Source organism: Psittacula echo, assembly GCF_963264785.1.
Source record: "Psittacula echo genome assembly, chromosome: 2".
Lineage (NCBI taxonomy): Eukaryota > Metazoa > Chordata > Aves > Psittaciformes > Psittacidae > Psittacula > Psittacula echo.
The window spans coordinates 147,744,417-147,757,352 of NC_137737.1; the positions used below are offsets into that span (position 1 = coordinate 147,744,417).

General features: G+C 45.2%; 1 protein-coding gene across 1 annotated transcript in view; it reads left to right on the forward strand.

Annotated features, from left to right (window-relative positions):
* Window positions 1-4,054: 4,054 nt before the first annotated feature.
* The window catches only part of DEPTOR (DEP domain containing MTOR interacting protein), a gene marked incomplete at both ends in the record, with an annotated part of 71,592 nt that continues 62,710 nt past the window's right edge, over window positions 4,055-12,936 (forward strand). Inside the window, one exon of the mRNA XM_080610669.1 lies at window positions 4,055-4,140. Coding sequence (XP_080466795.1) covers window positions 4,055-4,140 — 86 coding nt within the window. The remainder of the gene's footprint in view (window positions 4,141-12,936) is intronic.

A 12,936-nucleotide genomic window follows, 5' to 3' on the forward strand; every position in this document is an offset into this window, starting at 1 on the left:
ATACTTTTTTTTTTTTTTTTTTTCTGAAAACTTGCTAACTTTTCCTGTGGTTTCTCACAAGACTAAAATTAGCTTGGCCAGATGCATTCAGTCCTTTGAATCACACAAGCACTGATTCTTCTGACTGGTTGTAGCAGACAACTTAAATTGTTTGAATTTAGAGCAGCAAATGAGCAGTAATGAATGTAATCTATGCACTGCCAAGAATGGGAAACACTATTGTACATAGCCTGAAAAGAGGAGGAGGGACTGGACAATACCTGGTAGTTCCTTTGGTCCCCCTTGCCAGGCCTCTACTGCTAAGGAAGTGAACCAATTGAAACACAAAGACAAGTGAGCTCTCTTTGCAAATAAGCATGGGAATATAGGGAAAAAATACACACTCATTTTCCATGAGTGTTGCAAGAGCTACTTAAATAAAAGGCCAATTTAAAAGCCAAAAACCTCCTTTGTATTTGTCTTCCTTAGTAAGAGAGGGACAAAGAAATTTTAAATTCGATGTTTACATAATGCTGGTTCTTATACAAAAGATGGTAGGAAAACCAAGACTGTTAACCCATTGAACAGCTCACCTGCTCATGCCTTTTCTCCCTGAAGTGTTTCATGACATGATCAATGCCTTAATGATTAATTTGTTATTTTCCTGTTTAGAAAACTCTAGTCATGCCAACAAGAGAAAGACAAACAACCTCAGGAACAATGCTACAGGAGAAATAAGAAGTATACACACAAATATTAGTAAACCTTTCATGTGAATGTCTCATGCTAAAGTAAGCATGCAGAAAAATAATTAATAAGACTAAAGAATTAATTTATCAAATCTCAGATTAATTTATCACATCAAAATTTAGGCTACAGATGCAATAGTCTTTAAAGCAATATTCTTATTTCACTATGTAAACATTAACGTTTCACCACTTGGACATTTACCTAATAAGAAAATTCATACAAATTGCTAGAATGTTTTCTAAAACCAGTACCCTAATACGATGTGCCTGTTCATGCCTGATGTCCCACAGAGCACCATGACCTTGGCGGTTCAAATGTGTAGCCTTATACCTTACTGCCTCCAGCATCATCAAAAGTCACTGGAAGACGCTTGAGCTTCCCCGCGTGCCTGTGGTACCAACTGTTCACCAGACCTATGCAGCTTTTGTTACTCTCCTGATGTTGTGGAGGATGAGTTTTAAAGTGTCCCAGGGCTCCAGTTCAAAGATCTGCCATGCTTTTGGCAGATGCCTCACTGTTGATAGCTGCCTTCATCTCACTTAACCCCAGCCATGCTAAGGTAAAACACATGTATTCATACCTAAAATAGACACCAACTCTTAAAATTGATCCTATATCTATAAAAAAGAAATCAATCTACTTCCTGGAGGTTGTCTCAGAGGGATGTCTCTCTTTTGCTTTCAGGATTTCAGACTCTGCACATGCTGTCCCACCTCTTAAAGCTGCATCTCGGTCTTGGTGGCCATCCTCCTCTGGGAGGAAGGGTCAATACGGCTTAATCTTTTGCTAGAGCTTATGTTCTATAGCAGTCTGCACACTAAAAACAAGATACAAACCTCTAATCAGGTTATTTTATGTATCTTATTACTGGCTGTTGGCTGAAATGTGACCCTTTGAGGTTATGTTAATTAACTGGTTTAGGGTGAGAGCAGGCTTGGAGTGACTGATACCCAATTCCCTCCTCTTAGGCACACTAACGGTAAGAAATTTCAGTGTGAACATGTGGAACAAATTACAAATGGGATATCAGTGCACAAAGGCAAACATAGCCATGTATTAAACAATTCAGTACAGGAAATTACACTGACCTGCATTTTCCAAATTGCAAGATATGCAAGGAAAGATAGGCATTTCTGCAGTTCCATAAGAGCTCTGAGTCAAGCCAATAGCTTGTCACTGCCCAAAGACAGCTTCTTCCGCTTTTCTTCTCCCTCTTTCTCCTCTGTTGTTCCTGTTCCAAGCTGCTCAGGCCCACTCTACCTCGGTGCCAGTTCTGGCTCTCATTGAGGACCCCACAACCACCAGCACAGCTCTGCTCACTAGCCCAGAGGAAACTCTCCACTTTCTGGTACTCTTCTGCCTGTTCAGTGAATTGAACTGCAGCAAGCAGAAGTCCTAAAAGTGGGAAAACCAGCACAAGACACATTGCAGATTGTGCTCCTGGAGCTGAGAGGAATGCTGTATCTCCTTTTAGCAGTGGTAAATGGCTGAATCAGCCAAACCCAGGTGATGAAGCCAAGAGCTTACCCAGAAATGGTCTGCAGTGCACAGTAACATTCTCTTGAAATTGTCTTTCCTTCAGTCATGTGACAAAGTGCTTGATAAAAATTCCTGTGTAAATTCTTTGTCCTAAAGATAAGGTCAGATGAGATGGTTCTTTCAATTCCCCTTTTGTTTCCAGCTTTGTGAATCTGTACTTTGTATGTTTGCAGTGTAAGTGGAATTAGAGGGTGTTTGCAAGTTGTCAGATTTAGTTTTAGATCTACAGCAAGCAAGCTCAGGCTGTGCTGTTTACAGTCCTAAGGTGTCCTCTCTCCCTGGCCTCTCCCATTACTGAAATGAAGGCAGTTTTTCTCCCTTTGCCATCCATGGAAGGGGCCTAGTGCTCTTTGAGACCTGCAGAGGTTCTCTTCAGAATGCATGTCCTGGGTTGAACCAAAGGTCCATCTAGTCCAATATTCATCTCAGTGGCTATAAAGAGGTTCTTAGTGAACAGCAAGGAAAGCGTATATGAAACTTCTTGCAACTGCTTGCCTAGCTTCCAATTATTTTTAGAACAGAGAATTTCCTGAGCTGGATGTGGCTGCTGTCTGCTTAGTAATCCTTTGCAGATTTATTTTCCATATATTTGTCCATTTTTTCCTTGACTCCAAGACTATTCTTTAACACCCAGAACCTTGTTGGTAATAAATACCACAGGTCTACTATAGGCCATGCAAAGAGTCCCCTTCTTCCTATTGTCTGCAGCCTGGTTACTTCCAGGCCCACTTGATTCCCTCGTAGTTCTTCTGTTGCTTTTGCAACTAGAGTCTTGGTCCTGAAAGGATGCCAATATTGCAAACAGTTAAATATAGCAAGTTCCATGTCCACAGAGTATGTGCAGGCAGAAATAAAGGCAATGAGTAGGCAATCAAGGTGTATCTTTTTTGCACGTGTTTGTAAATGAAAACCATTGCTGGACCACTGCAGAAGGTGACTCCTGGACTTTTTTAAAGAAGGCTGGGTTTATTTCCCCATGTAGAATGTTGATAAACAGTGCTCATGACCTTGCAATTTACTTCCCATTGCCGAGACCAAATGTTCCTCAGCCCTCAAGTATTCTGCATCCGCTGTCACCTGGAGACAAAGAGGTGAGATGGGCAGGGGACCGAAGCTTGAAAATACCCCCTGGGTAACGGGCGAGCGGAAACCCGGACAGCAGGAGGGCAGCCGCAGTTTCTGAAGGGGGAAATCCGGACCAAGAGCTCCCTCTCTGCCCCCTTGTAACGCTAACGCTACCTGGTAAGGCGCGGCGCGCACTGCTGAGGGGCTGCCGGAGCAGCTGCATCCATCCAGACCCGGCAGCGCTCACCCGAGCGCACCTTTCCCCGCTCCGCCTGCCACTGCGGAAGGGGAGCACTGCGTCCCGCGGCCGTCTCCTGCTCCCCGCCCGGCCCGGGGAACGGCGGCAGTCTCTCGCCCTCAGCTCCCGGTGAGGAGCCGACCCCTTCCCGCGGGGGGCGGCAGCGCCAACCCTGCCGTGTGACAGCCGGGGGGGGACGCTGCTGCCTCGGCGAGCCCGGCTGCGGCGGCTGAAGCCATGTGTTTCTCCGCCTGCCCGTGACACAATAACACGGGAAGCGGCGCAGGGGGGATCCGAGCCTGCCGAGGGGAAAAGTGACCTGCCCCGCTCAGGTGAGCGGAGAGGCGGGGGGAAGCTGCCCCTGCACCCTTAGACCCAGCGACAAGCTCTGTAGCCGCCGGGGCCGGGCGGGAGGTGCCAGCGCGGGGAGCAGCGGGTCCCGGCCCCCCTCACCCGCGGTGCTGTGCCCGCAGGCCGGCGGCGATGGAGGAGGGCATGAGCAGCATGCAGCAGAAAGCGGCGGAGCTGGAGCACATGGCCGAGGTCCTGCTCACCGGCGAGCAGCTCCGGTAAGCGATGTCTGCCCCTCGCTTTGGCGGGGGACACGGGGCTCGGCAGCAGCCCCCTTGAAGGCGGGAGGGGGAGCTGCGGACGGAGGGCGAGGGTCTGTCTCCTGCGGCTTCCCTTGCACCGGAGCACCTGCCCTGCTTCCAGCGCGTCCCCGCGCTCCGGCCCCGCTTTCCGCAGCGAGGAGGGGGAGGAGGAAAAGGAGGAGGAAGAGGGGAGGTGGCAGCCGGCGCTGCCGGGGAGGTAAGTGAGCGCCTCGGGGGTCCTCTACCCCTGGCACCTTCGCTCCCCTGCCTGGAGCGGGAGGCGCCCAGGGGAGAGGCTGCTGCATCCCTAAAGACACCAAGCGCTGCAGAAGGAGAGTTGCATTTTTAAAGATCAACCCCCCTCAGAGAAACCATCAGCAATGAAGTGTTTGAACACTCCACCGAGGAAGGAGCGGAGTGCGGGGAAGCTCGGCCCGCAGCCGTGCGGGCAATGCCCTTGCAGAGGTGCATCCTCTCCCCAGGGCTCGGGTTTGTTTTGCTTCAGCTGGTCTCAGCAGATGGACGGGGATCCCCACTGTCAGTGCCAGCAGTAATTAACAGTGTGTGTGACTGGAGATGTGCGCAGCGCAGAAACCTTTCACAAAAACGCCTGACTCAGTTAATTTTTAGTTTCAGTGATGTATTTAGTGTGCCATCTGCACCCGTACACCGCAGGGGAGAAAAAGAAATCTTAAGGCTTTCAGTCTGTTGATGGAACATCCTGTGATTCAGGAAGAAAAGTCTTACTATTATTATGTGCTATACATGTAACTAGAAAGAGAGTGTAAAAATACTTTCCCAGTAGTTTTTCCTTGATTTTTCTCTGAACTTTTTGTTCAAATGGCAAACACTGCAAATGATAGAAATTATGCTTGATTTGGGAAGTGCCGTCACTGCTGTTAGCACAGACACTGTTACTGTCTCATCCATGAGGTAAGGACCACTGACACCTTGTGATGCACACCAGGACTTCTGTTTGGGGAGTAAACACTGGTTTAATGGCCTGGCTCCAGTACACACCAGTGTCTGCTCCAAGCTTGAGATTCCTCTTCAAAGTAGCTTGAAGTGAAACCTAGGGTGCACTGGCAAGCAGGCTCTGTATGGTGGGCTTAGCACAGAGCTGTTCATCCACGTGCCTAGTAAGAACCCTGCTGTTCCTAATTTACCACACTGGAAGCTAATACAAAATTTCTATTAAGGTAGCATTAGTCTTTCTATGCACCTCATGGTTGAATGTAAAAGCTTTGCAATCTTTCTGTATGGAGAAGACTGAGGAAACTTCAACAAATTTAATTCCTAGAATCAGTGTCACAATCAGGGATGACATTTGTCATCTTCTTCATTAAGGTAATGAAGCATAGTGCTATTTTGGGGCAGGATGGTCTACAGATAGAAAATAGTTACAGAACCATAGAATCAACTAGGTTGGAAAAGACCTTTAAGGTCGTCAAGTCCAACCGTTATTCCCCATCCTGTGAAGTTACCTATAGACATTCCTTTGCAACTCTGTAGTAAGTGGCCTAGACCTTCTTGGACTCTGGTTTCATTAACAACTCAGCCTGCATAATGTCTAGCTATTGCTGATCAAGGAGATCCACTCTCCCCCGACCCTTTTCCTGTTCCCCACTCCTGGCTGTGTGATCCCTCTCCTCCCTTGTGTCTACTCCTGTACTTTTTGCACTTCTTGGGAGCAGATCCCATGCAGTGATCCAATGGGTAGGTGAGTTTTCTGCTCTGCTGACTGCTGTAACCTACAGAAGATAGGTGGTGGGACTGCGGAGCCAGGAGCAAGAAGAGGAGGTGGTAGAGAAGAAGCGAGATCTCTCATTCTGGCAGCAGTGACTTGTTGGGTCAGCTGGAACTGTCATGTGAAACTGAGCCTAAAATTGCCTTTCTTCCCTCGTTCTTTTGTTAGCTTTGTTCTGTTTCTCTGTTGGGATACTCTGTGAAGGGTTAGTTTTCCTCAATTTTCTAGACAATAAAAGCCATAAAATATGCGATAGAAAGCTGGCTGGTAGACGAGTTTTAGCCAACCCTGCATTTAAAGTTTCCCTTTTCCTGTCCAAGATAAGTGTATAATTGTTAAGGCTAAATGAAAACATAGAGGGTTTTCAGGATCAAAGACAGGCTATCTCAGCAGCCTTTGGGGCAGGCAAACAAATGACAGAGAACCAGCACACACATGCTCTCAAGGAAACATACTGTACTCTATTCTTAGTGATGCTTACAACTGCAAGCTAAGCCCCCAGTGAGGGTGATGCAGCCGGACAGGTGATTATGTGTCTATTTGGGTGAAAGTGCACGTGAGAAAGTGTTGCGTACTGCAAGACAAACACATAACTGAGGAGTAAAAGTGTAAAACGAATCTGTGAGTATGGTGTTGCTTACACAAAGCCAACCAAGTGTAGGTATTTAAAGCACTCTTGTGCTACACCAAACAACGCATGTGTCTAAACTCAAATACTTAAGAGCTGCTTGATTTAAATTCCTTATGAAGTTCCTATTGCCTGTCTCTCCCCAGCCTCCTGCCGTGCCTCATAGCCCCCATTCCTGTGGCCTGTTCATTGCACATCTGTCCCTCTCTGGCAGGGACTCCTTCATGCCATGATGGCTGAAGTCATCTGGGCAGCACGCTGGCAAGCCTGGCTTTGCACACTGGCAGTGCTGGTGGGGGGGTTATGGAAGCCCTGTGCCCCTTTCCACTCCCCAGGCAAGAGCATGCTGGCTAGGGGGTAGAGAGGAGACCAAAGAGTTTTTCCCCTCTTCTTGCCACTGTCCCTTAGTTGCTTGTGATCTGTGTTTCTCTGTGAGTTCAGGAGCCTCTGCCCTGTGTGTGCTGGGCTGCTGGCACATGCTGGTGCTGCACTTGCACCCACCAGCTTTGGCCATGAGCAGTTAGTGAGAGATGATGCCCTGATATAAATCCCGGTTCACTGGTGGGATGATTTGTAGGAAAATAAACAGGATCTTGAGCTGTATTTTTAGCTAACATGGTAAATTTTTACATCCAGTAGTGTCCTTTGCCTCTGTACCCCGTAGCTGTCTGAGCCAGTATCCAACTCTTGATTAATTGAAACGTATTTTTTAAAGTGAGGACTTCTGAAGTTTGGCTCTTGATGAGCTTTTAAATTACCAGGCTAACAGCCATGAAACAAAGCTGAAGATTTCAGCAGTGTGGCACTTCAGGACTGACCCCTTGGCAGCTTCTTGCTGGTGTACAGGAGACTAAGAAGAGCAAGGCAAGAGCTGGGATGCGCACAATCCGGCTGTTGGCTCTGCAGGCACTGATGGACCTGCAAGGATGAACTGCGTGGCCTCTGGCTGCCTGACAAGCTCCAGCCATCCAAAGCCCCAGCTCTTCCCTCTGTTCTGCTGCAGCTTCATAGACCCTATAGCTGTTCAGTGGTGATGGCTGCAACAGAGCTGCCCTTAACAGGCTCTGTAAGTTACAGGGGATGAGTATGGACTTGTCTCCTAAAGAAGCTGAGAGCTGTGCTTGAGAGGATCATGAGCTTCAGCTTCCTCAGGACCGGGAGAGTCCTTTGAAGCTTCCACCCCACTACAAGTTCCTGTGGATATTTGCCTGGGGCAGCCCTTAGGAAGTGAATATCCCTGAGCTTCCTTGGTCTTGCTGGGTGTGCTTGAAGGAAGGTATCACAGCCTTAGTGCTTTGGGCAGTCATTGTGGAAGCATAATAATGGGAACATGTAGCGGCACTTCTGAAGTTGATAAGAATTTTATCAGAAGCAGAGCAATTCCAGGCTCATTTTCCTCCTGGTCAAAGGCAGCAGGTTGTGCCCATTGCCGTTGCCACTGTTTGGCAGAAAGATTGAAGTATATCTCTCCAGGTTTGAGCATTAGATTAGAGCTGAGCTTGCCTCTGGCAACCAAGAGCAGTCTCAATGGGCATGTTTTGATGCACATGCTGGCTGCCTGCTTTACAAGTCAGGGTGTCTGAAGTCTTCCTAGTCTGCTAATTGGTTCTTGATGCCAGATTGTCACCGGAACCTGGTGTATCGTCCAAGAGTCCCTCATTTCTTGCAGAAAATATGCCTGGTCAGTCAGGATCTCTTCAAGCTTCAGTTGACTGAACAGCAGTATTAAAAGAGCACCTTTTTCATAAAAAATAGGAAAACCAATGAGAAAACGATATTACCATTGTATATGTGGTGCAATTCTCTGTGGCAGGCGTAACTTGAACAATGTTTAATGTCTCTGCAGACTTTTGGATACCTCTTTATCACCAGCCTTTACAAGAAGCAACACGTTTCCCCATTCACCCTTCTGTTAAGTAGTTGAGTAAGTAATTAGGAAACTTGTTAGATGAGCCAGTGAATTTGATAGACTAGTTCTTACTACTCAGCATCTTCTGTCTTTTGGCTTATGGAAATATGAAGCATGTTTCTTAGAGACTTTTCTTTCTTTTGGAAGAGACAAAATGCAAGATACAGTTCAACAGAAATTTGTTTACCTTTTTTGTATATGGCTTGTATGGTTTGTACATGCCTTTCATCTTACAAGAGGTTTTACTTGGTAAGCAGCTATACATTTGGAAGCTGCAAGACAAGTCAAAACCAATTTTCACTGGTCCTCCAAAGCTCCCACTTCAGGAAGAGTATCACTTTAAGAAAACTTCTTAACATATTGCAGTGCGTAACCTTCAGAGTCATTAACTTCTGAAGGATGATAGCACCTACAGGTCCATAAAGCTTTTCCTTATACTGAGCAGCAAATAGTCAGCCTTTTTCATGATGGTAGGATTCAGAAGTTCATTGGCAGTCTAAGGTGCAAAGAACCCAGGGCACATAACAGTAACGGTTTCTAGTGAAATGTAAGCAAGAGAGTCTTAGTGTTAAGGTTTTGCTATAATATAGAAGTATATTAACCATATAACATATAGCTACATAATTTATTAAATGCTATCATTATGTCTGCAAGTATATTGACACTCTAGCGTAAGCTCATAGACTAAAGAAATGTAAGGATTTAAGATAAATTGTCCAGAAGTCACTTCCTTTCTAGTCAGGTCCTGATCAATCTTCAGATATCAAACAAACACATAAGCCGTCTTTAGAGACAGTATTAAGGTGCTGTTTTGTAATCTGCTTAATCCAGTATGATATTGTACCTCCACCTAAAGTGTTAATGTGTTTTTCTATGCCCTGCACTTTGTTCTTGCAACCTCCTTAGTTCTTCACCAGTGGTTGCATTTCTCTTAGCCAAGAGCTATAGATCTGGCTGAAAACTAACCCTGGAAAAAATAGTTTTCAGTTCTCTCACTTGAGAAGGTTCTCATGTGCTGACTTCTTCAGGGCGGATGGGACACAGGAGATTATAACATCAGATCTGTATGGAACAAAGTGCTCCAGAAGTCTCTGTCCAGATAATTTCACTTTCATTAATTTGTTTTCCAAAATCAAGCAAAATTGGCAATCATCTCCTCTGTGAGGTTCCACCAAAGAAAAGGTTTCGGAGTAAAGGTTGGTAGAGCTGCAAAATGAAGTGCTCTGAAATCAAGAAATTCCCTGCTAACTCTACCCTATCACAGCACTTTCAATTATACATCTTAATATAAATTATTTTAATTCTATAAAAAGCATGTTTCTCAAATGTATACGTTCATTTTTTTCTAGAATCTTTGGCACCTGATGCACCTTGTCATGCATTTTAATCTTGCCCATTTGTACTAATTTTAATGACATCAAGTCCCATATGTACATATAAGCATGCATGCATGCATAGATACATATGTATACATATACGTATAGGGGTATATATATGTATATGATCCCTGGCCCAGGAATCTTAATTTCTCCTTTCTCAATTACATCCTTCAGTAAACTTTGTGGCTATTCATCAGCTCTAGAAATCAAGATGTAAGGCTTTTATTTGCTCAGTTCTTTCCTTTAAGCTATGCCTTTTAATAACTCGATCATTCCTGTCAGCAGCTTTCCTCAAGCACAACTCAGAGATCAAGTAGTTAACAACTCATGTGTAAATAGTGATCGCTCTTTTGCTATGTACACAAGAAGGTGGATGTTGTTCCAGTGGTTTGTGCTGTATATGTTGTGTATTCCATTCCAGACACAGTCAATCATTAACTTTTGTCTCAGGTTAGCAGAGACCAGCAGGCAAGCAAAGGATCCTGGATGTGTGTAGCACGTGCACAAATGTTTGTTATTTATTTTATGTTAGAGGAACAGGTGAAGGAAATAGTTTTGATGTTGATACTTGTGCGAGGAAGGCAGAATTAATGTGCCTAAAGCAATCTAGTTTTGCATTCACTACACAATCCCTGCTCCTGTGGGAGTAGTGGCCATAGGCTGACACCATGACAGAGAAGTGCTCCTGTCACTTGTCATTATTATTTACTATTTGTGTAATGATAATGCCTAGGAATTTGAGCTGTTTATCAGGTCCCGGCAGGGGTAGGCACTGTATGCTGTGGAGAAAAATAAAGCTCTTGCAACACAAATCTTGGCTGCAGTTGGTGGTGGTTTCCTCCAGCAGTAGCAGGCTATGACTGGCAAGGGAGGGAAAGTCTGTGTAAAGCCACCAAACTTGGGGAACCAAAGTGGGACTCTGTTGAAATTGGGATTTCTGGTTTGGGAGGTCAGACACTGGAACCAAGATGGTCTCCCAAAAGAGCAGAGAAAAATACCTCCCAGGTGTGAGATGCAGATGCTGTGTGCCAAGATGGGTGGGAGCTTTGGGTACTGTGTTCAGGAAAGGATCTTCTCTTTTCTCCCTCTGAAGTCATGTCTGTAGAGTGAGAGAGCAGACTGAAGACAGAGGTCAGCCACCTTTCCATAGTGCATCAATAGGCAGGGACTACAGAGGCATCAGTGCATCTCATTTTAGTTGAGGTATTTCTTATCTCTGTAGACTTCAGTACTTTTTGCAGTGTAAAACTTCAAGTATTTCAGTGCTTTGATGTAAAACTTAAGGAAGTGAAGGGTATTGTCACCTTCTGTTGTGGTTAACTCTTTTGCTTCTCTCTTCCTGGCAGAGCAGGCTTGTGTGAGTCCTTTTAGTAACTGAAAGATACTTTTTCTCCTGAGTTCAAGGCCAGGGTTGAACACAGTCATCTCTTCAAATTAAACTTTTGTGGGAAGAGATTAAATTTATGAAGAACTGGCAAAGGGGATGAATGCTGGGTGAGAAGCAATAGCTAAGCAGGTTTGGTTCACGTACCTGGTCCCTGAAACAAAATTGCATTGAGGCTCTAGATGTTAATAAAGGCAGAAACTGCAAAGCTTCAGGTCTTGGCAGAACCACTTGCAGTCGTTGAGTGAAGGACGCACTTCATATGTTAGTCATGGGTTGTTCTTGTTTGGTTTTTTTTTTCTTAAGCAAGAGCAGGACAAATAAGCCATATATTTTAAACAATTTTAACATATAAACCACTGGAATTAAAACCAGCTTATCCTATTTGAGCACAGGCTCACAAGAATCCTTAGCCACACTGTATTGCCTAAGACTATTGGTATTATAATAGAATGAAGAGACAGACAAAGGCAGTTTGCCTCCACTAGCTAGCAGAAGGGAAGCTGAGAAGGGATTTTGAAACAATTCTGTAAATATCAACAACAGTCATGAATTTTAATTAATTTTTTTAATGGTATGGAGATTTGACTTTTACTTTGAATCCCATATTTTTCCTGAGTCCTTAATAAGAAATGACTGCATTGTGAATATGCTTTTGCTCCTTGCATCTGAAAGAATAAAACTGAACTCAGAGTTAAAGAAAAATAAACCATTTAAACCTACACTGCCAGGAGAGTGCTGTATAGCAGGAGTAGAAGTAAAATAATGTACAGCTTCTTTGTCTTTTTGAAAACTCTGAAGCATTGAGTTTCATGGAAGCATGGAGAAATGGGAATGATAACCCACAGACTCACAGGCTCACTCAGTGTCTAGAGAAACCTGGGAAGCCAAAGGAGTCTCCTCAGGCAGTGATCATCAGCTGGTCTGCTCTGTTTCATCTGTTTCTGTACCTCAGCTGGGCTCTTCCTCATGGCACAGATATGCCTGGAGCTAGAGAAATGGAGAGAAGTTGCTAGTTTGGATGGCTAAGACTTTGAGCGAGCACTGCCACTGAAAGGAGTGGCCTTTTCTTTCTTGTACCCACACTGACGTAGGTGCTTCTGCCTCCTTGTTCCTTCCTCTGTGCTCCCCCTCCTTGGGACTGTCTTAAGCATCTGTGGGCCATCACCACACAGTGACCTGTACTGGAGAAGTCATCAGCAGGGCTTTTGGATGGCTGATATTTCAGTTGGGTCAGTTTTGCAAACAGATTTACCTCATGACCACATGAAAGCTTTCTCTGAAGAAGTACCGGGGGGAGAAATGGGTGCTGGCTTAGCCCATGTCACTGACGTGCAGTTTAAGGCTGTGGTTTTCTGATAGAGCGGGTCTAACTGCAGGCTGCTGCTGCCCTGCTCTTATCACATCCCTTGCACTTCGCACTGGTGTTCGTCTGGGATCAGAAGTTCAGGGAACTAAAGCAACTGAAGCCAAATAAGAAAAAATTAACTTTCTAAACAGCTCAGCATGAGGGCAGACCAATGCCAGGACTGGGTAAGGGAGGCCGCAGAACCATATGGTCAAGGATGGAGAGAGGAAACAGTGGCAGCAGCCACTGCTGGGCTTGCTCGCCTACCCTCTCAGTGCTTAATTTGCCTAAACTCAACATGGGCCAAGCTTTTGCTGGATTCCCATTAAGGAATTTCAGACCCCAGTAGAAGACTGACTATAAAAGTCATGTTGAGT